Raw genomic sequence first — 23,721 nt, forward strand, 5'->3', positions numbered from 1 at the left:
TCACTCTTCGTCATGTGACACATGAACCACGGAGCCACTGCAGCTCCAGGGCGCTAATGTCACACTAGACGCCAGCTCTAAAATTTCAGTATGCTGTAAAATAATGGCACATTTATCTGATACTGATTAACACTGATCGGTAGAAATGTTTGGTAAGGGCTTAAAGAAAGGGCTGTAAGAAATTGCTGGAGGTTGCTGGCAGTTGCTGTGAAACTAATTGCTAAAGCTACCTTCATAAAGACCCAGAGACTGGTCAGTGAACGCTGGCAACTGTATTCTCTGACAGGTAGCAAGTGGTTTGCTGGAGGTTCCTGGCAGTCAGCAGGGTGTAATTGAGGGTGTACAGTGCTGCACCAAAAATCTCCTTGCAGTTCCTTTGGTTGCTAGCAGATTGCTGCAGTTAGCATGTAAGAAGCTGTCTTCTCTGCAGACTTGCACTTTTTGAACTGTGTTGGTTGCAGGCAGCATTAAGGCACAACCTTTACTTTCTCCATTCCCAGCTTGCATTGCACTTCTTCAAGTTTCACGACTGCTCGGAATAAACGGTGACTGCACCGTAATGAGCAACCACACCAATCTGCTGCCAACCATGGCAAAGTTTTCAGTGCACAACCCTCCCCCCAGTCAGGGAATGCACATTTTCCACTAGCGCCTTGTGGTTGTCAGGCTTGTGTGACATGAGGCCTTATGTAACGCAAATTCCTTAACTACCATTATTTAAAGGCACTTCATATTTAAGTAAATTCCTGTTTGAATCATTTAATCGCATGCAAATTTCTAAAGCAGTGGTAGAAGATTCTGAAGGATAATTTAAAACTTCAACAATTATACACCTGGATTTTTCATTAACATTGACTGTTTTGATTTTCTGTCTCGTAATTGCAGTGACTGTGCGAAAGTGTGAAACTGCACTTATCTGTGATGTTTATTTAATGAATACACCTCTCTGTTTTTTTTTTATCTGCCTGTGTAAATGCATACATTTGTGTGTGTGTTTACTTGCGTCAGTGCTGGTTCAGCTACTCCTGGAGCTCCAGAGCGAGCTGTCATTTCGCTTCGTTTTGGATGAGATACACAAACAGGTAAGACAAATAGAGAAACGCTCCTACTCATGTGCACGTGCAGGCAGAAGAACATGCCCAACATCTTAAAAATTTTAATAGCACTTGTGTAACTAGCGTCATACTCTCCCAAGGCTGTTTAGTAAACAGACAGTGTGCTTGTCTCCCTCTTGCTGCTGTTGTGTCACCTCAGGGGGGAGACAGTAATGGAGAAGGCTCATCCTGCTGCAGGTGGAAAACAGTATAGCTGTGTATACTGATGATGACAGAAAAATATAACACCAGCCACAGCAGACAAGTCTCATTTATGCTACAAGAACAGAGCTTGATTAGAAGTTTTGACACAAACTGTTAGTGGAAGAAATTATTATTTTTTTCAGTTTAAACACGCAAGCACTTGGCTCAGGTTAACCCTTCTTCTGTGTATCACTATGTATGGAAGTGGCCTAGCGTTATTATGCTTCATTTTTCTTGCACCAGATTTGGTAGAGTTGCAGTTGTAGGATTTTTTTGACAGGATCATTAACAACAGTGTTTACTTACCCATTATTAATTCTCCAATTTGCAGTTTGTATTTGGTGGAAATAAAAATGTCAGCTTTTGATAGAGTGTTTCCTACCTCACTCAAAGCTGGTGATGGGGGACAAGGAGGCGAAAATCTCTCGAGTGTCTCTAATCCTCTGAGCCCATGGTCGTGTGTGCTTGGCCTTACTGTTGTGGAGCTCTCGCTGAATAATTTCAGAGATTTTTTATCGAGTGGAAATAAAAAACTTAAGCGGTTAATAACATATATGTAGTAGGATATTTAGGTTGTTGTAGTAGTTTTAAAATATATTTTGGTCATTTTGAAGATTTTTTTTAACCTACCATTAAAATAGAGGTTTAGCTTTAAGACACCTGTGCAAACCGATGTTGTAGAGCTTTATGATCTAATGCATTAAGATTTCCTTTATATTACTGTGTGTGTGTGTGTGTGTGTGTGTGTGTGTAAGTACTGATGATTTTTTTCTGTGTTCTTTTTCTAGCTTACTGAGCAGCTCAGTGTGAAGCATTTCCTGCCTACATTCAGCTTCTTGGGTAACCTAATAAAAGCTGCCCCTACTGTGTCCCAGAGCCTTGTGACTCATTATGGTGAGACCCTGGAAATGACACTCAGTGAGACCTCAGAGTAATACAGGGACACGTAGCCCCTAGTAGTAGTAGTCTGTTTTCATCCTTGTTTATATTTTCTTTAGAGTCCATTATCAAGAAAGGTACATCAGTAAGCTCGTCTCTCAACACGAGCGTGAACTTTATCTCGTCAAGTGATAAACAGTTCTTGGAAATGTTGTAAGCAACGCATAATTTTTCCCCTTTGTTTTTACCAGCACTGGATACGGGTGGAAAGGTGATGCGTGGACTTATTTACAAAGTTCATGCTTCATGAATTCCTCTCATTGAGATTTATAATCCGGCGCTAAATACTTTTTAAACTGTAAACATACTGCTGTGTAGCAGGCCACAGCCACTGACCCCTTTGTATAGCAAAGACATTCATTTGCCTTACGGGGAATGTATAGAGTATCTGCAAGAAATTGATGACGTGCGTTGATTCAGGTCAGTTTTTAAAAATGCAGTTGAGACAGGATCGGTCAGGTTTCAGGTAGCTTACTGTGCAATCTCTGTTTCACTCTTCACTGTGGCACTGGAGAGGCAGAAACTGAATTAAAAATGTATTATTTTCAGGGGCTAAGATCCAAGAATGTGTTCGAAATGTAGAGTTCACCTGAAGTGGAAGAGGAAGATATAAAGGAATACATAATTTTCCTGATCTCTTTTGTCTTAGAGAGACATATCTACATTTCAGTCACCGTAGCCTATATTGATCTTCTTAAACTGTATCCAAGATGCATGGAAAGCATTGTCTGCATGTATTGGCGACATGTCCAGGACGTTCTATACCAGCTCAGACAGGCTACAGCCTCCTGAGTCCCCTAGTTGGATAAGAAAATTGGCTGATGGAAATAGCTGTACTATGTCTACTTTTGAAACCAGCTTTCTCATGCTGTGCCCTATTCCACCTCCTCTGCCTCTAAGAAATTAGAAAAAATCACACAAGTCTATCTTCCATATCCTTTCCCCTGAACTCTCTCAATTCAATCTCTCTAGCTGTTATGACCTTTTCAATTGCTCTCCAGCTGCACCGAGATAACCAACCTTAAAATTCCATCTGCATAGCCAATCCCATACCAGCACCTGCTGAAAGTAAAATAGCAAAAGCTACAAATACTGTAAATGTTCATCCGAACCTTTTCCCTGAATCTCCCCGTCTATATGAATGTATTTATCTAGGTACAAAGCTGTAGTATAGCGAGCTGAAAAGATACTCCTCCCCCAACGCACAGTTGTTGATTTAATCTCTTTTACAACCACCTGTATGATATCTTTGTACTCTCCGAATCATTTTTCCACAGTGCTTATTAGGCTTTGTCAATCAGCTTCGTGTTCGTGTGTGCATTGTGCTGTGTTTGTGTCACGCCTGACTGCTTGTCTTTACGATCGAGCGCGAATGTGGTCCTTATGCCAAAAAGGCAGCCACCGTAGTTATTTTATTATGCTATGTGTGTCCACCTCTCATGTATTTTCATGAGTTTTCCAAGCTCCCTCCAGCAGCTGCAGGTAGTGGTGAGTTGTTACAATGTTGATGCAAGATGTGGGCTGCCACTATTGACTGTGTGTGCCTGTCTGTGGCCTGTCACTCAGCAAGTCTCTGTGGGGCTGTTTGGACTAACGACAACAGCAAGGCAATGACAACACAAGCCCAGAGCACCCAGGAGATTTCCCTCTGTCTCTGACTCACTGGCTGCCTGTCTTTCTGACTGATTAACCCCTCTTTTTGTCCTCACTCGTTGACTTTTCTCTTCCAGAATTTTCTCTTCGATTTCTGTATTGCTGATACTGATTGAGGAGCACATACAGACAAAACAGGGAAGATGAAACAGATAAGAAAAATGGAAGGCAAAAAGAGATAACAAGAGGGATGAAAGAAGGAAAGGACAATAGTGCAAGTTAAAAATGTTTCTCACAAGCTGATATGTAAAAATATCAGCCATCTAAAATTAAACAGTTAAATGGCAAGTTTCATCGTTTCTATAGCTTTGCATCATCTCAGCATTCAGCATTTCCGCTTTGTTTTTGTTTTTTTGCAAGCACTTTTTTATGCTGAGACTTTTCACAAGACATTTTTTTTAGAAAGTGCTTACAAAAATATAGAGAAACTAAAATGTTTTTTAATAGACCAAGAAAGAGGAAGCAGGGTGAAGCAACAAGTGCAAAGCGATGGTTAAATACTGTAGAAAGCGGATCAGAAGCTGAACAGAGAGGTAGTTCAAAGCATCAGAGTAGGGCAGCCAAACACTAAGCAAGGTAAACAGAAATGAACTTTTGCTCTTTTCTTTAAGGAAAGCACAAGACGACCTTTTTGTCTGTTTGCCGTGCCTCCCCCCGTGTTTGTTTCTTTCTCATTGAGTGGCATTAAACAGCAGCACGTCGTTTTATTTCTCATCTGTTCTTTTGCAGCTCATATTTTGTCCCCTACATTTTTTTTATCCTCTGTCTGTGGAGGAGTTACCACCCCCTCTACCTCTTTTCCCTTCTTCTCCCCCACCCCCACCGCTTCTCTCTTTATGCTTTGCTGTCATCTTGGCCGCCTCATATATTTCGGTTTAATCAAACATGTCTGGGAGCTTCTTCTGCTTCACATGGGTTTTGATCTGCTCCAGAGAGCAGCTGGCTTGGATTTGGCTCTCCTGCTCTGTCATCTCTGTCTCTTTCTCTCCATGTTCGACACTCGCTGAGTCCCGTGTTGCTTTGTGCTCTTATCCGCTGTGCAACTATTCTCATTGTTGCTGTTTTAGACATATTTGACTCTTTCACCTCTCTTTAGCCACCTCTGTCTCCTGCCTGTGTCTCAGCTGCCATCGCGTATACTGGTGTGTTCACACTAAATTCTTAATTTTTTGCCCTTTTATTTACATTGATGTATAAAGGAGAAAATCATGAATAATTAAGTTCTCCTAGCAACAAACTAATGTTAGGGTTCAAATTATTTTGTGAAAATAATTATAAAAGTACTCGTGTTTTTATATTTTTATGCTCCAATCTACGCCTACATAGTTTTTTAATCTAGTCTGCTCACACTCTCATCTGCCGTTTAACTCTGCTCTCTCCCGCAATTGCCAATCTTCAACCCTTTCATCTTCAAGGCAATTTTCCCTCCGACACTGGGTTCACCGTTGTCTGTCATAGCTAGAGTTGAAACTCTCCACCTTGTTCCCAGCAGTTTGCACTTTTTCCATTTTGTAATCTCACTGTCCTTTTGTGGTGTCTGTTGAGCTTCTCTCACAGTAATACAATTACTTCACCTCTGGGTTTCTCTTATTTTCCTGCATTTCTGTACATACTCGCAGACTTCTTTCTGGGTAATTGAAATGTACAATATCTTGAAACGTCACATGATGTTGCAATTATACGTCTATTTATGCACTTATCAGCAGCTTTATTAGGTACACCTCGATAGTACTTGGACCCCCTTTTGCTTCCAAAACTTCCTTAAATCTTCATAGATTCAACAATGTCCTTGAAACATAACTCAGAGATTTGGTCCATACTGACGTGATAGCATCACACAGCTGCTGTGGATTTGTTGGTCCACATCTGTGATGTTAATCGCCTGTTCCACCACATCCCAAAGGTGCTCCATTGGATCAAGATCTGGTGACTGTGGGGTTTCTCATGTTCAAGAAACCAGTTTGAGATGATCTGTATCTCTTTATGAGATATCGTCTAATCCTGCTCAAAGCAGCCATTAGAAGATGTTACATGGAGGTCATAAATGAATAGACAATACAGCAACAATACTCAGGGAGGCTGTGGTGTTTAAATGAGGCTCACTTGGTACTTAAAGAAAATATCCTCCATACCATCCACCACTGCCTGCCTGAGCCCATGAGAGAAGGTAAACAACATGATTTTATGTTGTTTATGCCAAATTCTGACCCAACATGTAAATGTTGCAGCCAATATTCGCCCAATTTTCTGTTGTCCAGTTTTGGTGAGTCACTGTAAATTTTAAGCTCAGTTTCTTGGTCTTAGCTGACAGGAGTGGCACCCGGTGTGGTCTTCTGCTGCTGTAACCCATCTGCTTCAAGGTTCAACATGTTGTGAATTCAGAGATGATTTTCTGCATACCTTGGCTTGAGTTCCTGTTGTCTTCCTATCAGCTCAAAGCTTTCTTGTTATTCTAAATGCATTGAGTTTCTGCTCTCTGATTAGATAATGGTGTTAACAAGCAATTAAACAGGTGTACCTAATAAAGCAGCTGCTTCACAACAACATACAGACACTTAACAACTATACCACATGATTATGCCTGTGTCTTACTTGTGCTCTAAGTACTTACCTGTTTCCATTTCTCTCCACCAGTGCCCCTGTTAGACCGCCTGTGCTCAGCGCTGCTTTTCCCAGACGAAGCACTGAAGGGTGCAGTGGTGTATGTGTGGCTCCAACTGCTTGGAGCTCCTGGGGGCTCAGCAGCCCAGTCCTTGCCTTCTGCTGTTAGGGACAGAGTGTGTAATGTGTTGCTGAAAACATTAGCCAATGCCAGCTCCCCGCAGCTCCTCAGATATTGTGTCGGTGAGAAAAATATTTTGGTTGAATACATTTTATGAGTTTTATTTTTTGGGGGTGATTTTTTAAACAAATCCTTTTATAACATAGTATGTTTTACAAGATGGATAAAGTAATGTCGATGTAATTTGATACAGCATGTTGGGAAAATGAGAATTGATTATCATAAAGTAATCTCAAGGCATTCAGTTTCAGATTTTTAAAAGTATAATTGACTACATCAGTAGCTGCTTAAATGAAAAATTGCATATATTTGCGTTTTTGAAGTGCAAATTAAACTGATACCTAACTAGAGTGAAATTGGTTTTCTACCATCTAAAAGTCTGATCGTGTAGATTTTTGTTATTCAAGCCTTAAAAACAAGGATCTTGGTGAGATTAAAAGAGAGGTTGTGAATCTGTAGCAATGTATGAAACAAAATTTCACTCCCTGCTGGCTGAGAGAAGACAGCCGAGGACTTATTTGAATGGCAATGTGGTCATTTGACATCTGCCTTTCGAACTGAAAAAAAAAATGTAATTTAAGAAATTTCCCTTACTTTGTACGGCTTAATAATAACAAAAAGGAGTTGTTTTCTTCCCTAAATCCCCCAAATCTCCTTAAGAGCGAAGCTATATGGAGAAAGAGGGAGGATTATGTGGGGATGAAAGAGTCCTGCTATCTGGAGGAGCTTTGACTTATAAGGACAATAAGCTTGCAGTGTGCGCTTTGGTGATAACCAGAACTGAGATCTACATTAGGTACAGACATTTCCGAAAAATAAGACAGAGTCATTATCTCCCAGAAATTTAAAGTTGGAATGTATGCCACTGTAATAACTTGGGAGAAAAATGTGTTGCACAGCAGGTTTGAAATAGAGGTTGGTTTGCAATTGCAAAGTAAACATGGCTGAACTGTTGTTATTAGTTTAATACCAGCAAGCTTACCTACGATAGCAGCAACGTGATGGAAGAAGCAGGAGGTATTATTAATTTTATTTAGCATTTGGAAATGGCTACAATATATAAGTAAGATTATTGTATTTTAATAACGTTGCACTTTGGGAAGTTGCATTTTTGCATTTTTATGATTACAAATCGGTGCTGAGTCTGAAGAAATCCCTCACCGTGAGACTTTTATTATTATAGAAGGTGTTTAATATTTATAAATGATTATCTAATATAAAACTTCCCTTTGTGATATTTGAAATAGCCCAGTTTATTATCAAATTAATGGTGGCGATTTTCAGTGGTGACACTGACGCTGTAGGTAATATTTGTGCACCTTTTATTCTAAATTTAAAAAGAAACCAGACAAAACATGAATGTATTTATCAGCACATGCATGTGTAGATCTCAGCCATGTTTAGGACTTTGTATAAACTTTGCATCGTGTTTAAAACTTCTGATCTGTGTCATTAGTATCTGTAACAGCTTGTCTTTCATCTGTTAGGCCTGCTGTCACAGCTTGTGCATCTGGCTGATGCTGTGTCAGTTCTGATGAACAGCCTGAGCTGTCAGGTCATGTGCGATGAGAACGAGGACATCCTCGCCAACAACAGCCAGAGCCTCAGCCAAAACCAAGACCAACAGCCCCCTGACCACTGCCTTCTGCCTCTCATACTGAAAAAGGTCTCTGTCCAAACATCCTGCTCTCATCCCCAAGACCTGCATTCTGGCTCTGACGATAATCATAACAAGAAGTTCTAATCCTGGATTATTGTGCCTTTGAATAGGGATTCAGTGGGGTTTTACCCTGGACAAATATTTGTGGTTCATGTCTGGGAAATCATTGTGTAGTTTACATCTCGTTAGATTTTCTCAGTGATGACTCACATTACAGAACAGCTAATGACGTTGGGAGGTTTTATGGAGGGCTCTGTTCTCTAATGTGTTGCTTCTAAATGAAACTCTTAACTAAATAATCAACGCTGTGACGTCAGACCAGCACTGTTTTGGGATTGGTTGTCGGTGAAACGACTACACCCTCAGCCGTATATAATCTGCACCTAATCCATTTCTGTGTGGAATTTACAAAAGTATAAATCCCCCCCTCGGTACACGAGTCAATATGTTGTAGCTCCAGACTTTAACATATTCAAACGAAAACAAGAAGCACTCCGCCAAGGCACTTTACTTTTAGGGGAATAGTATTATATTATTTATTTATTCATTTTTTTCTTTGTTCTTTTTAAATCTACTTTATGAAGTTTTTAGTGCAGTAAGAATCAGATAAAGGTAGCATGACAGATGTTTACTTTGATTACACAAACATTATGTAGGAGTAGGTAATGGATGATAAGTACTGATTTGTAAATAAATGAACATGAATAATTTGAGCTTATTATATAAGATTATACTACAGTATATTTCTAGCTAACTAGGCAGCTTGTTCTCTTTCTCTTGACAGTATTTAACATATTCTAGGGTCAACTTGAATGAAACGAGGGACAAAGTTGACATGATATTTAGATACAAACTGTACACCAATATCATTGCCTGATTGGTGCCAATGCAAACAGGCAGCATAATTTTAAGCAGAGTTTTAAAGAGAAAAAAGATTTTCTGAAAGTTTGACCTTAAAAAAGAGGTCAGAGGTCAAACAAACGTAATATTTAGAATACCAAAATATACTTCCCTGTATATCAACAATGGCACCAAGAAACATAAATAAATCTGTATAGCATTATTATCTCTTTGAACTTCAGATCAGTCTCTTGGCCTTGAAGGAGAGGTCAAAGGTTAAATGTGACACGATACTTTAAAACTTTAAATGGTGTTTTCTGTATGTTGATAAAGTTTTAAGGCTGTTTGTCAGTTTGCAGCCAATAAATCATTAAGTTTACCTTGAAAACCTGGGTGGATGTAAGCCAAATTTGAATGGATTGTTAACATGACCCCACTCGACACCCCTAGAAACTTTTAATAGAATTCATTCAAAACTTTTTGAGCTTTACAGACTCAGAGAATAAACATGCATGCACACACACACACACACACACACACACACACACACACACACACACACACACACACACAAATGCTGCCAAGATTAACCTTCTTGGCAGAGGTAACTAACACACTAAACTGCAATGCCACACAGTGCATGGAAGATGGGAGCCAGTTGTTGCTTCAGTCTATCATGAGCCGTTAGAATCGAAGAAACATTTATAGTGTAAACACTGTAGTACTATGGAAATCTTGCACACTGTTTGATTAACACGCATCTTTATTTAAGTCAAGGATTTAAAAAAACAAACATAAATTGTGTCTTTCAGTTGCTTCTGAGTGGCGATGAGAACTTGCAGGTGACCAGTGCAAAGTGTATTGCATCTGTTCTGGTTCATTCCCCCAGTCAGTACAGTGCTCCCTTCATCAACGCTGACGTACCTGGTAACACGCACACACAGGCACACAAACACAGTCGCTGCGATGAGTTAATGCCTTCTTTGAATTGTTCTATTAATGATTTCCTCTGTGTTCCCTTTGGATCCTTCTCTTTGTCCAGACCCCTGTTATTATGTTATCTGCCACTTTGTATTTCTTATGCTGTTTGCCTGCGATTATTATTGTCATTACTTTTGATGAGGCTTTGGCTAACATTGTCATAATTTTTGCCGTACTGTTTTACATGGCCCTGTTGTATTTTTCCTAGTTACATACCCGTATATGTACTGTTACAATGATCCATCTGTATAATGTCAGCAGCCCCACCCGCCTGCTGCTCAGACCTTTTATTGTTCAAGGGCGAGCCAATCAGAAGAAAGAGGGAAGTAAAAGCAACTTGTTTCAGATAGAAGATGTGCTAATGGGCTACAAAAAGACCCGATGAAATAATCTAAATAAATATTATTTTGAACTTTGAGTCATGTGAAGCTTCTCTAGTAGGGTCCAAGATTAAAAATATGTAGCTGGGAATGAGCATAACAGGTCCTCTTTAATGTGCAAGAAAACATTGCCCTACTTTCAGAAGAGTGTTGTAGTAATTCTTCCCTGTCCTCTCTTTTTCTTTCAACTTTGTTTAAAAGAACAAAACAAAGTTTTAAAATTGTCTTTTTGTCACTGTTTTTAAAGAGTTTCTGTTTGACCGTCTGGCCTGTAGTAGCAACGAGGTGCTGCTGTGGTCTGCCTACAGCTGCTTGCTGCTACTAACTGAGGAGCCCCTCTTTTTCTCCCAGTGTCACTCTGTTTACGGTGAGAACACAGGCTGTAGGAGCACGACCACTTTATCTCTCTGTGTGAATGCAAAGACAAAATATGTCACTACTGCAGAGGCTCCGGTTGCGAATGGCATAAACAAGGTAAGATGGAAGCGTTTGTTTCTCAAATGTTTTGGCTTCACTTTTGTGCAGCTGTCTCGACATCCATCTTTTAAATCTATGGGCGAGAGAGCCGAAACAGCAGATCAGAAACAATTCCTGAGTGAATTACGACGATGCCATCTCTGTTTTTTGTCTTCAGCCCTGGGTTTCGTTGTATATCGGTTAACATATCTGAAAATAGCTGCTGCTGGATAATTGATGGAAAGACAGGTCCTTGACAGCTTAGATGGAATGACGCTGCACTCTGTAATTTTTCTGACAGTGACTGGAAATTTTAATAAACCCTCCAAAGTGGAAGTTTCTCGACATCTGCATCTGCTCCATCTGCTCCCAGTCGCATTAAAATTGAATTTAGACCAATAGAATTTGCTACTCTATTCTGGGTTATTTCATCTAGACAGCTGGTGCTTTTGTAATATAACAAGAATCAGGCAAAATGGCCAAATATTAGGAAAATGGTTACAGAAGCGAGCAGTAATTGCTGATTGGGAAAAAAATGTCACAATATTGCATTTCTTAGCATTGTTCAGACACATGCATGTGTATGTGTCACTCTGTGTGTGTGTGTTTGTATGCCTTTGATGTGAGCCATTACAATGGATTATGCATGTGAGGCCCCACAGTAATTGCAGCACTTCAGCACCACCCCAGAGAAATAGTTTGAGAAACACTTGCTATGCAGACTTAATTTACCAGTACACAGGATATCTGCTCTAACCACTCCTTGTTGCTGTTAGGTTCTTGCTCTAGGTCAGTATGAACACAGCAGCAAACTCCGTGTAGCAGTAAATTAGAAAGATGTACCGCTGTCTCTGTTTGTTTAACATGCAAGGCTGCGAGTGCTGTTGTGTGTGCATCCTTTGTGATACATTTATGAGCATGTCACTCATTTTAATATGCGAACTTGCTGTAGGCTGTAGTCTCTCAACAACTCTTAAGAACTTTGGCACCGAGCAAGGTTAGAGAGTGTTTTTTTTTGTTGTTGTTTTTGTGTCTGCTCATTTGAGAGTTCGAGTATTTCTTTGAAGCAGTGAGCATGTTTGTGTTGCAAGCTAGGTATGGAGTCCTTGGTGCGCAGTCTGAAGGAGTCTTTGCAGCTGACCAACCTGGAAGTGCCAAAACAAGGGTTGCTGCTCCTCAGAGAAATATTGGAGAGGTGAGATGGATATTTATTTTCTTCAGTTACTCTATTTATTGACTAGCTCTATAGTGTAGTAGTTAACACATTTGGCTAACAAAACAAAAAGGTCACCAGGAGGGCAAACAAATCTCTGGGAGGCATGCCTCAAATGGGGCATTGGCATGACAAATCTGTGGCAAATCAAATATGCAGATCCATCTGCTACGACAACCCCTGGCAAATAAGGGAGCAACTGAAGAAGACATGATAATCACTGGGATCCCAAAGTAAATAGATTAATATTTAAAATGTTATTATACTGGAGAAACAGTTTACAATATGGCTCCCTCAGAAAATACGCTGGTGATTAGCCAAATGATATTAATATACTATATTGCCAAAAGTATTCACTCAAACATCCAAATCATTGAATTTAGGTGTTCCAATCACTTTCATGTGTATAAAATCAAAATCATGATAGCCCAGTCGTGAAACTTCCTCGTTACTAAATAATCCACAGTCAGCTGTTAGTGGTATTATAACAAGGGGGAAGCAACTGGGATTGACAGCAGCACAGCTCGGAAGTGACAGGACATTTAAAATCACAGAGTGGGGTCAGGTCATTTGCAGGAGACCTCCAAACTTGCCTTGGCCTTCAGATTAGCTCAAGAACAGCGCAGAGAGAGCTTCATAGAACGGCTTTCCATGGCTGAGCAGCGCAATGCTTAAGGTCAGATGCAGTGGTATAAAGCACGCACTGGACTCTAGAGCACTGGAGATGTGTTCTAAGGAGTGATGAAGTGCACTTCTCCATTTGGTAATCCGATGGACAAGACCAGGTTTGTTAGGAGAACGGTACTTATCTGACTGCATTGTGCCAAGTGTAAAGTTTGGTGGAGGGGGAATTATGGTGTGGGGTTGTTTATCAGGAGTTTGGCTCGGTGCCTTAGTACCATTGAAAGGAACTCTTAATGCTTCAACATACCAGGACATTTTGGACAGCCTCATACTCCCAACTTTGTGGGAGCAGTTTGGGGATGGCTCCTTCCTGTTCCAACATGACTGTGCACCAGTGTAAAAAGCAAGGTCTACTAAGACATGAGCGTGTTTAGTGTGGAAGTACTTGACTGTCATGCACAGAGTCTTGATCTCAACCTGATGTAACACCTTTGTGATTAAGTAGAGCTGAGCCAGGGCTTCTCGTCCAACATCATTGTTTAATCTCACAAATGCAATTCTGAAAGAATAATCAAAAATTTCCATAAACGTTGAAAAGACTTCCTAGAAGAGTTGAAGCTGTTATAGCTGCAAATGATAGGACTGCATCACATGTTTGTGAAGGAAGACGAGCAAATACTTTTGGCAATATAGTGTTCAAATGTTTGTTAAACCACTGATTCAATACCCAATACTTATATACGTTTGTAAAATGTTTCTTGTGGCTATGCGTGTATTTTGTAATGTTTTTAAAAGTTATTCCATTATTATAAAACCATCAGCACATCTGTCTGTTTGCGGTAAGTTGTGGTTGTAAAGTTTACATAGTGTATGTCATTCCACCAAAACCCCACAGCCAATTATGCTGAAGATTTTACTCCACCACACATTTGCTCGTTTACTGAACATCGCGCGCAGCTCCATCTGCTCCGACAAGGAGAAGCTACCTCCTGTAAAACATGTCAAATACGGTGGACTGGCAACTTTAATTAGATGTGAATTAACTGTCTGCTGTCTCGGAGATGAAAATATATCTCAAGCCAGTAAAAACAGGAGTCTTGTTTCTGCAAGGTTGACATAATTTTAATGGAACGTTTCCCCTGTCACATGGCAGAGATACAGAGGATAAGAGATTTTATAATCTTAGGGGGAAATTTGTCCTTTACGCTGAGTAGAAGTGTAAAAAGTAGCACGGCCGGTGCTCTTAAAGTGCTGAACAAGCTAAAGTGTGTGTGTGCACCTGTGTGTCTGTGTGTGTTGTCTGGGTGTATACTTGTGTATCTATCTTTATGAAAAACAGTTTGAGTTTAAGACCCAAAATTTTAGGAGGTTGAGGACATTCTAGTAAGCACCTTTTTTTTTTTTTTAGACTAGGTTTAGGTTAATGTTACGGGTAAGGCTTTGAGTAAAGCATTGAATTGTAATGGTAAAGCTATAAAAGCTATATTTTTATATAGAATCACCCGACATGACTCAGTTATTATTAAGGTCGGGGTTCGGGTTGGATCATCCACAGCGAATAAAAATCAATACAGTGCTCTAACAAGAACCATTATCACACATGCTCTGCAGGCTTGAACTTTTCCAGACAGCAACCAGCTGAGGTACAAGTCTGCTTTCAACCCTCTAGCCCCCAATACAAAGTTAGTTTGATTACGGATTGTGCCATTGTGCACACAATGTAACTAATAGCACAGTTAGGAAGTTTAATTAGATTTGAATATAGTGCCTGCTGTCTCGGTGCATTCACTGCTAAGTGTAAGTGAGTGTGCTGCCTCCTGCACGCAGCTACCTCGCTTAAATGACGCAGGGGTGGCACGACAATTTGTGTGTTTGTGTACACTTCAGTGTGCATGCATGTGTTATTTAGGATGTTCTGTGTAACTAATGTTGCGGCAACAGTGAGCCAGTGCACAGCTGTGATGCTGCAGCTTGGAGATGTACTCTGGTGATCTTTCTAAGGCCGATAGGTCAGCACTATTTGTTTACTGTGTGTGCCTGCCCTTAAAGAGAGTTTGTGTGTGTGTGAGTGAGGGAGGCAGGGACTCAGCAAACAGTCACTGCTGCTATTGGCACAGCAGGACAAAGAATTATAGATAAGGTCAGGCAAAAAGAAAAAGTAGACGGTCAGCTTTTTCATGGTTTCTTATTGACTTTCATATCAAAAATTTCCTATCAGTGAAAAATTCCTGATTTCTTTTAGCACAGTTCTCTGCAGCTTTCAGATCCACTGTGATGTGTCATTTTTAAATGTCTTCCTTTTTCATTCTTTGCTTCAACAAGCAAACCCTATTAGGTTTCCTGGTAATGCTTTACATGTCTGTTTGTGTGCATGTGCAGACAACCTGCAAGTGTGCGTCTGTTCCCCAGTGGCGCAGGGTTTGTGGCAGTTTCAGAGGTCCTGGTTGGTGGAGTCTCCTCCTCCTGCCTGCTGGTAGCCACACAGGCAGCCAGCGTTACTTCTGCTTTGTTCAGGTATACACAAACATGTATGCTGCAAATATGTAAAAGAGTTACTTCTTGCCAAAGGGCGGTTGTGCAACTATATCCTGAGGAAACAGGCAACCTTTTAGAGTCTTTTAAAGCAAATTCTCTGTATAATTTTTTCTGACCTATTAGTGATAAAGTGACAAAACAGACAGATACATTGCCTAAGACCTTTATGCACACAGTAAACACATTAGTAGCAGACATGTACAACAACACAGCATGACACAAAAAAGTAAAAACATACTTACACACTTAATTGATCGTTTGAGCTGTTTTAACTTCTGTGTAGGTCACACATGGGTGTACATACAGAACTACTTGATATCCACACCATGCCCTTCTGCAACGCTTGCTTGTTCTTCCCTGCACCATCCACCTACTCCACCCCTGATAATATCAAGTGTTTACTTTTGTGTGTGAATTCTTCAGACTCGACCACCAGTCCAGACCAGTCCAGTACGAGGCAATAATCAAGTTGATAGAGGCCATCACCAACAGATTTGTCAACCTAACGCTGCCCTCCCCCGCTCATCTGCGAAGCTCTGTGAGATTTTGTTTTATCTGCAAATGGAAAAATACGAGATCTGTCTCGTCTGTCAATCTGTGCCAGGTTTTACAGTGAGTGGTCACCACCACCCCACCACCCACTGTGGTTATCAGTGCGTTCAAAAGTTACACTGACACACAGAGCTCTCTTTGATGCCGTTTTTTTTTGTCTGTCACCGCTGTTTTTTAAAGAGTCCTGATTCCTGGCTAAAAATGAACAGTGTTGCAACAATGGTATTTAATGTGACTATCAACAAGTTTGCATGCATTTATATTCAAGCTGAAACATTAAAGTAATAACCAGAGATATACACGTGAGTGGGTGATTCTTGTGTAACAGAGGGGTCTCTTTCAGTCTGTTTTTATGAAGAGGTTCCATTATTTTAGATAGTACTAGTAAAGGATGATGGTTTTCTGTTTGATGTGATTTCCTGACTTTTGCATCATTTCTTCTCTCTTTTCTGCACTCCCTTTTTAACATCTCGCTCTGTTAATTTTCAGGGGAGAATGAAGAGGTCAGATCCCAGCAGCCAGGCTTTGAGGTCTGAAAGATTTCTGCTCCAGGCCCTGGTCTGTTTTCAGTCTGCCTGCAGGTCAGAACGTTGTTAAGTCAGTGGCATCACTGAATAAATGCATTTACAAAGTTTTATGAGTTTCTTACAGTATGTCTGTCAGCTTTTCTCATATGGATGAAAAAAGTGTTGTTTGAAAAACCATAGGACTGAATCAATAACTATCGTAGAAGTAACTGAATTACATCTTTTCTGTTAAACTGCAGATGGAAGAGCTTAATAAAATCCTTGGTATGAGTGTTTACAGATATAATTTTTGCATCTGTCTCTGTGTATTTTTTATAGGCGGGTTATTGTGTGTGTTTGATATCTGTTCAAGGCTGGCTGAGGAGTGTGCATCAGACCCTGTTTTGAAGGAGAACACATTTACAGCTCCATACAAGCACAGCGGTGCTCAGGACTCTCTAGAGTCTCTGTGTCAATGCCTGCTCCGCTGCTGTGACGCTGTCTGGATACCCACTGTTATAGTGAGAGCTGAAAACCATCACACACACACGTACACCCAGATGTACATTAATCATCTTCTCATCTTAACCCCGTGTCTCTCTTTCATAGTCGTAACCAAACACTTGAGGAAATGATCAATTGCCGGCTGCTGTTTTCTGAGAAATAGGTCATGCTGATTATAATGCACCGTCTGGCGGCTCCTCTAAATGACTATATTAATAAGCACAGCCACACAGCCTCTGTCTACATTAGCTTTGCGTACACATGGACACGCGTGCCTATTGATCAGTGCCTCTGCTGTAGTGTTCGTAATTGTTTTTATGTTATATTTCGTTGGGTCTCTTCAGGCTAAAAAAATCAATCACACGGGAAAAAATTGTTTACAGTTTGTGGTTTGTTTTTGTCTGTAAATTCCTATGTGTGTAGAGGATGTGTGAGCGTGCACCCAGTGCCCCCATACTGCAGAACTTCTACTCTATCCTATCTTCCCAGTTCACCCTGCTTCCATCTCTCATGCCTGCCTTTGCAAATAAGCTCGGTGAGTTCTGAATAAACTCAAAACAGCAGTAGGTGTTTCATGATAAGAAATGATATGATAGAATGATGCACGGTATCATTCTTTTTTTGTCTGTGGTAAATCTTAGTCTTGAATAAGAATGTTTTCACAGGAGTCTATGCAGTACTTTGAAATACTAAGTGCACTCATAGCTGCTTCCATTTGAATTATAAGCAGCAACCAGCTGATGCTAATCAACTGAGCTTTATTAACTGATCAACAGCAAGTCCAAGTATCTATATAAAAGCAGAGCTTTTGCCAGTTTGCTGGTCTGGAACATTCAAGTATGAATGGCACAATCTTCCCGGCAGTGGATATCTGAGCAATTTCGCCTGAGGTCAAACCGTGCAACGCTCAAGAGCTTGCAAATGAAACCAAGAGCCACATCCCAGGCTCTACAAAAAAACCAAAATAACATAAAGCACGAACACCTCACACTTAATGTGAAGCACGGTGGTGGAGGGGTGATGATTTGGGTTTGTTTTGCAGCCACAGGACCTCAGCACATTGCAGACACTGAGTCAAAAATGAACTCTTGTGTATATCAAAGTAGTCTAGTGTCAAATGTGTCAGTTTGTCTGAAACAACAGATGACTGCATGTTGTCTGGGCTGCAAGGTTGTGTGTTGCAGCATCTATAAGAATTATTCCTAAACTGTTGTTCTTCTAATGGTTTATTGTATAGATAACAAATGGTATATAGGACAGATTATTCACAAATTATAAAGCTGTTAGCAGAGAAATGTAAGTTACTTTGGTACATTTAAAAAATACATTGTTATTGACACGGACACAATAAAATATTTTACTATGTATGCTACTGTAAGATCACCAAAAGACTTGTTCTAAATTATAAAGCTACTTTCCTGGATTATAACGATTATAAAGAATGCTCCTTTAATGGAAATTTCCTAGTATAGCCAATAATATAATTTATATTAGATTTGTGGGTTTTTTTAATGTTCACAGAAAAGGGTGAATCACTTTCACTTCAGGTTTCCTGCACATTTAGATTTTAGCTTTATTATACTGGTAATACGATAATCTGTTGATTTATGAACACTTCGATCCTGGCCAAAGTGAATTTACAGACGTTAACTGATAATGTAAACAAAACATTTTGACAATAAAACAAACGATTTTTGATTGACACACAAGTGAACAGGAACTGCAATGGTTTACCACAAAGTTCAGTGGAGCAGTTCATGTGAATGTCTTCACCTTGCTGTGTATATAAAAGCTTCCACATCTGAAAAGGGAGACCAGTGCGAATATTGGATATGCCTGCATTCTTTCTAATCACCAGCAGGAGGTGACTGCTCTAGTTGGAAAGTGTTTTTAATACATAGTGGTGTTCATTTTGTGCTGATAATGGTCAGCATTAGAGTCAAAAAGTACGACGAAGAAGATTTAGCCTTTGCTTACCACATCATTTCCAAAAAATCACCGTGATGGTCAACGACGTCAGCTTGATGCTTCAAAAATGGCTGGCGTTACAGAGGCTACTGCCATCTTTTACATACAGTTTATGGCTTTACAGTGCAATGGGAAAGCACACTTAACTTTCACACCATGGCAGCACTAACTACACCACAATGTAAATACCACATTTGTTTGTCTGGAGGCTGATAGAACTCATTTACAGTGTAGTGAGATTCATGATATCAGTAGCTGAAACAGCTTGTAGAGCCCTCACAGCTCATGTTTCTAAATTAGCCGCTCCTTTGAGTCTTGTTATCGTTGGCTCTGCAGATATCACGGGTGGTATTGCTAGAAACATACAGCCAGCCCACATCACCACGAGTCTCGAGGTCTCCGTGTGTCTGATCTTCACAGGAATACAAAATACAAACTAAATATATTTCCAAACAAGCCTGTTCGTTTAATCCAACTTGGCCAATTAAACGCTTTGCTTAAATGTTGTTTAAAGTCTTAAATTGTTTTACTAAATGAAATAAACAGAAGCAGTTTCATCACAAAGCTTTATTCCCAGCTAATCATATAAAAAGAAATTAAGCTCATTTTATTTCATCATCACCAACATATTGTGTTCACCGCCGAGCCACTGAACCTTTGATATGGTTAGATAACGTTTACAAAATGAAAATCGGGCTTTTGCACTGTTTGATGCCAGAAACAGTAATATCAACATTTTATTCTACATTTATCAAAAGTGAGGCTAAATGCCTTAATTAAATTTGATATCGCTGTAGTGGGAAAACTATGCAGGCTCTTAAAAATTGGCTGTCAGCACGATGAGACTCAGTAATTGACAGAGAACTTGTTGCCTCTGGCGTCCAGACAAGCCGATGTGGTGACATTATAAACAATCCTAAGCTCGGTATTTGTCCTGGAAGCGCTTATCAAAGCAGAGCAGTTTCCTGCAGATGTGGCATAGGTCCACATGGACAAAGAAGAAAGCAATTTAGTTCCCTTATGGGATTAAAACATCTCTCTAATAAGTCTGAGGTGCTTTCTCTCACTGAAGCACTGCAACGGTCAAGATATTAAATACAGCTTTACAGTATAGCCTTTTTTTCCTTTACTGAAGGCAAATTTGTCATAAGTCTTCAGTGATTCATTAAATTAAATTTAAAAGTTATTTTGTGTTGCTTGGAAACTAATTTAAGATAAAAAAAATGCAAAGGTTTGGGCATCATGAACTGATGGCACCTGTGTTTTACCAGCACTTTTTCATCCCGGTGTTTCATAAAATGCATTTTTTTAGAGCCAGCTTGTGTCTAAACATGAGGTCTCCGTGGCTCGCTAGTGTGAGACCTGCAGCATCTGTGTTAGAAAGCTGAATGTGTTTTTCACTTTGTTTTGCTTTTTTAATTCACTGATTCCCTTCATTTTTACTCACTGTCACTAGTTACATTTAGGCACTGAAAACTACTGAGGCAGGGCTGAGAGAAAATTGTGTGCGAGTGGGGAAAAAAATGTCGCTTTAAAACAGTAATCCTGCATGTTGGAAAATGACAAGTTATAACCTGTCAGTCACACATTACACCTAAAAGAAACCTTTTTTTGTCAGGACTCCCTGCAGTCCTGTGAAAAACCACCCTGTGATTCAGAAGCTTGTAGAACCACATTTTGCAGCAATATCTTGAAGAAATGTTTTTCTGTGACGTTATCAGTGTCTCGCATCAGTGTGGTTCACTCTTCTTTAGACCATTGCTTCAGTTCATGCAGGTTTGTGGGCATTTGTTTATGCACAGCTCCCTTCCAACCGCAGGATTTCACTCTGATTGAGGTCTGGATTTGATATTCTGCTGCAGACTCTGCTGTGCGTGGGATCATTGTCCTGTTGTGTGACTCACTTTTGGCCAAACTTTAGATGTCAGCCCGACAGACAGAGAACTTCAGATTTTGAATCTAGACTAATTTGGTATACAGAGAAGCTGATGGTCGACTCAATGGTCCCGTGGTTACAAACAAACCCAAATGATCACCCTTCCACTGTGCTTGATAGTAATAATAATAATGGATTGGATTTATATAGCGCTTTTCAAGGCACCCAAAGCACTTTTACAATACCACTATTCATTCACTCTCACATTCATACACTGGTGGAGGCAAGCTACAGTTGTAGCCACAGCTGCCCTGGGGCAGACTGACTGCACCTACTGGTGTCACATTTAAAGTGACACCAGTAGGTGTCACTTTAAATGTGACACCTACTGGTGTTGGCCAGAAGCGAGGCTGCCATATGGCAGCCTCGCTTCTGGCCAACACCAGTAGGCAAGTAGGGTAAAGTGTCTTGCCCAGGGACACAACAACCAGGACAGAGAGCCCAGGGATCGAACCGGCGACCTTCCGGTTACAGATGCGATTCCCAACCCCCTGAGCCACGGTCGCCTCTGGTGTTGGTATGAGGTGTTGTCATTGTAGCTGAAGTCTTGTTCTTTGTTCAGATCAACATTTGCAAAACCTTTCCAAACAAGTCATACTTGTTCAGTCTTTTTCTAATTGTTCTGTAATAAACTGTAACATTTAAGATGGTAACAGAGGCCTGTAGAATCTGAGATGTATTACCAACAACAACTGGTAAGTCTCACCTAGTTGATCCTAATCAGCTATACTACTACTCTGATAGGGTGGACATGGCAGTAAGGTGACATGACTTTAAATGTGACACATGAGATGAGATGAAGAAATTTTTGACAGCCTAGAAATAAAAAAGAGCTTCTATTACTCTTGCTCTTCCTCTTTCTCGTCATTTAAATTCATTGCTAAACTCGTCATTACAACACTGAGCTTTGGGTCGGTGTTTTCCTTAGAATTAGGCTGAAGGGTTTTTTTTGTGTGTGTTTACACTAACTGTCACATTTTTTGTTAGTGGCTTTGATGTACCTCAGTGTTTGCATTATATAAATAGTGTTTTTGCTATCATCCTCATCTTCTTCCTCATTTCTCACTGTGTAGTAGTTTATTTATTCTGCTCTTCACCTCTTCTTCCCTCCAGCGTCCTCTGGTTTCTACAGACTGGCTGTGGAACACAAAGGCCTCCTCTGTGCAGGAAACAGGTACATTGTAAGAGGATAACCTGAGGACACACACACACAGAGACACACACGACAATTAAAACTGCAGCGGCGCACGCGTGTTTCTCTACACTGTGTGTATCCAGCCGCGGTGGCTCTGTGAGCCGAGCTGCTATTATCATTCTCTGTCGAAGCACATTTAGCAATGAGGCAGATAACACCGACCGAGGCATCTGTCATTTTTGAGTCACTCTACTTTTTTTCCAATAAGCCAGTCTTCTCAGCAGTGTGTCTGTCTCTAAGCGATGGATCTACTACTTCAAAGTCCACGGTGTGCTTTTGCATTGTGTGTGCTTTGTTTTTCACATGTAAGAATATGCGCTTTTGTGGGTCTTCGTGTTAGAGTGTGCCTTTTTTTGTGTTCGTATACTAGTGTGGTCATATATGTGGTTTACTTGATAGGCTTAAGCCCACCCCCCGTGCTCTGAGCTGTAATGAAACTAAACACTGTGCATTTCATCTTTGAGAGAAGTTTGTCAAAGCACATCCTGTCCTCGGTTTTACAGTTAGCTCTTAGCTGTATTGACCGCGCATTGAGCGGTAATTGTTCACTGTTTGTCTCTGGTGCCCTCATTCTCTCTTTTTTTAAAATCTTTTTTTCCTTCGGTGTGTTTGTTTGTGTGTGTTCAAGCACCTTTTCCCTCTTTCAGGAACCCAAATCTGAATGCATCTTGCTGTGGTTTTCTACAAAAACTCAGTATGTGTCTTCTCTCCCAGTCAGACCTTCCTTCTGGCTCCCACCAGCACGGTATGCAAATACATGCACGTTTGCACCACACACGGAGACATGCAGTCAGGGTAAAAACCCTGTTGTTGCTCTCAGCAGTGATGTCATGCTGCCAGTTTTCTGAGAAATATTGAACTGTCATTGCAGTTTATCCGAATAGGCTAGGTCAGTGTGTCACCAAAGCACGTCTTAGCTGTAGCTGAGGTTTTCAACTGTTTTTTCCCCATTCACAGCTTAATCAAATATTTACCGCCTGTCTGTATTAACGTGATACATGTAGGTATAGTTCATACTCGGCAAACTAAATCAAACTGACTTCATGTTACATTCAGCAGGTGCTTCTTCATCAAATCCTTCATTATACATTTTGTTTTTACCCAGAACCGCTGCCATGAACTGACAAAATTATGCTGGATTTAAAAAGTAAATAAGGTTCTTTTGCAGTTTTGCTTTAGTTTTTCTTTGTCACATGCCTGCTTCCTCGCCCACTCAGGCTCACGCTCTCTCTCTTTCGTCTTTATGTTGACTTTAAACATCAAAAACTCGAGCGAGAGTCTCATTTCCATCTGACTCACCTGTTCTTTTGAGTTAAGTTAACTCTGTTCTTAAGGAGGGTCTGACAGTCAACAGGCAAGCTTAAGAAAAAAACAAAGAAAGTGTTTGCACGTTGACTAACAAGAGCTCCGGTTTCTGTTAAGGATGAAAGGAAGGGAACCAGGTGTGCGGACTATAAACACGGTGATTGTGTTAACTGGCTTTGAATTGTATTTCCTATGTGAGAGAGCTCAGGCCAAGGCTTTTAAATGTCAGCGCGCTTCATGACACATAGGTCCGCACAGGTAACATTTCCAATTCCAAGTGCTGGTTGCTTTTAATTCCGTTACACGGAAGCAAATGCACAAACTCCATACACTTCCCTATTTCACATCACTGCAGCATCCACTAAAATAAAGAGCAAAGGAAAGCAGCTCATTG

General features: G+C 40.4%; 1 protein-coding gene across 5 annotated transcripts in view; it reads left to right on the top strand.

Moving 5' to 3' along the window:
* The window catches only part of LOC120742501 (meiosis inhibitor protein 1-like), a 61,747-nt gene that overhangs the window by 5,281 nt on the left and 32,745 nt on the right, over nt 1–23,721 (top strand). For 4 of the 5 annotated variants that reach the window (XM_040045834.1, XM_040045835.1, XM_040045837.1 and 1 more), the window contains 14 exons: nt 1,009–1,082; nt 2,087–2,192; nt 6,525–6,734; nt 8,160–8,338; nt 9,985–10,099; nt 10,781–10,900; nt 12,085–12,184; nt 15,206–15,340; nt 15,785–15,899; nt 16,403–16,494; nt 16,793–16,940; nt 17,347–17,458; nt 21,941–22,001; nt 22,670–22,767. In XM_040045834.1, coding sequence (XP_039901768.1) covers nt 1,009–1,082; nt 2,087–2,192; nt 6,525–6,734; nt 8,160–8,338; nt 9,985–10,099; nt 10,781–10,900; nt 12,085–12,184; nt 15,206–15,340; nt 15,785–15,899; nt 16,403–16,494; nt 16,793–16,940; nt 17,347–17,458; nt 21,941–22,001; nt 22,670–22,767 — 1,665 coding nt within the window. The remainder of the gene's footprint in view (nt 1–1,008; nt 1,083–2,086; nt 2,193–6,524; nt 6,735–8,159; nt 8,339–9,984; nt 10,100–10,780; nt 10,901–12,084; nt 12,185–15,205; nt 15,341–15,784; nt 15,900–16,402; nt 16,495–16,792; nt 16,941–17,346; nt 17,459–21,940; nt 22,002–22,669; nt 22,768–23,721) is intronic. The other variant, XM_040045836.1, reaches the window with a different exon arrangement.

The sequence above is a fragment of the Simochromis diagramma genome, unplaced genomic scaffold, assembly GCF_900408965.1.
Source record: "Simochromis diagramma unplaced genomic scaffold, fSimDia1.1 OVJJ01000150.1, whole genome shotgun sequence".
In the NCBI taxonomy this organism is placed as follows: domain Eukaryota; kingdom Metazoa; phylum Chordata; class Actinopteri; order Cichliformes; family Cichlidae; genus Simochromis; species Simochromis diagramma.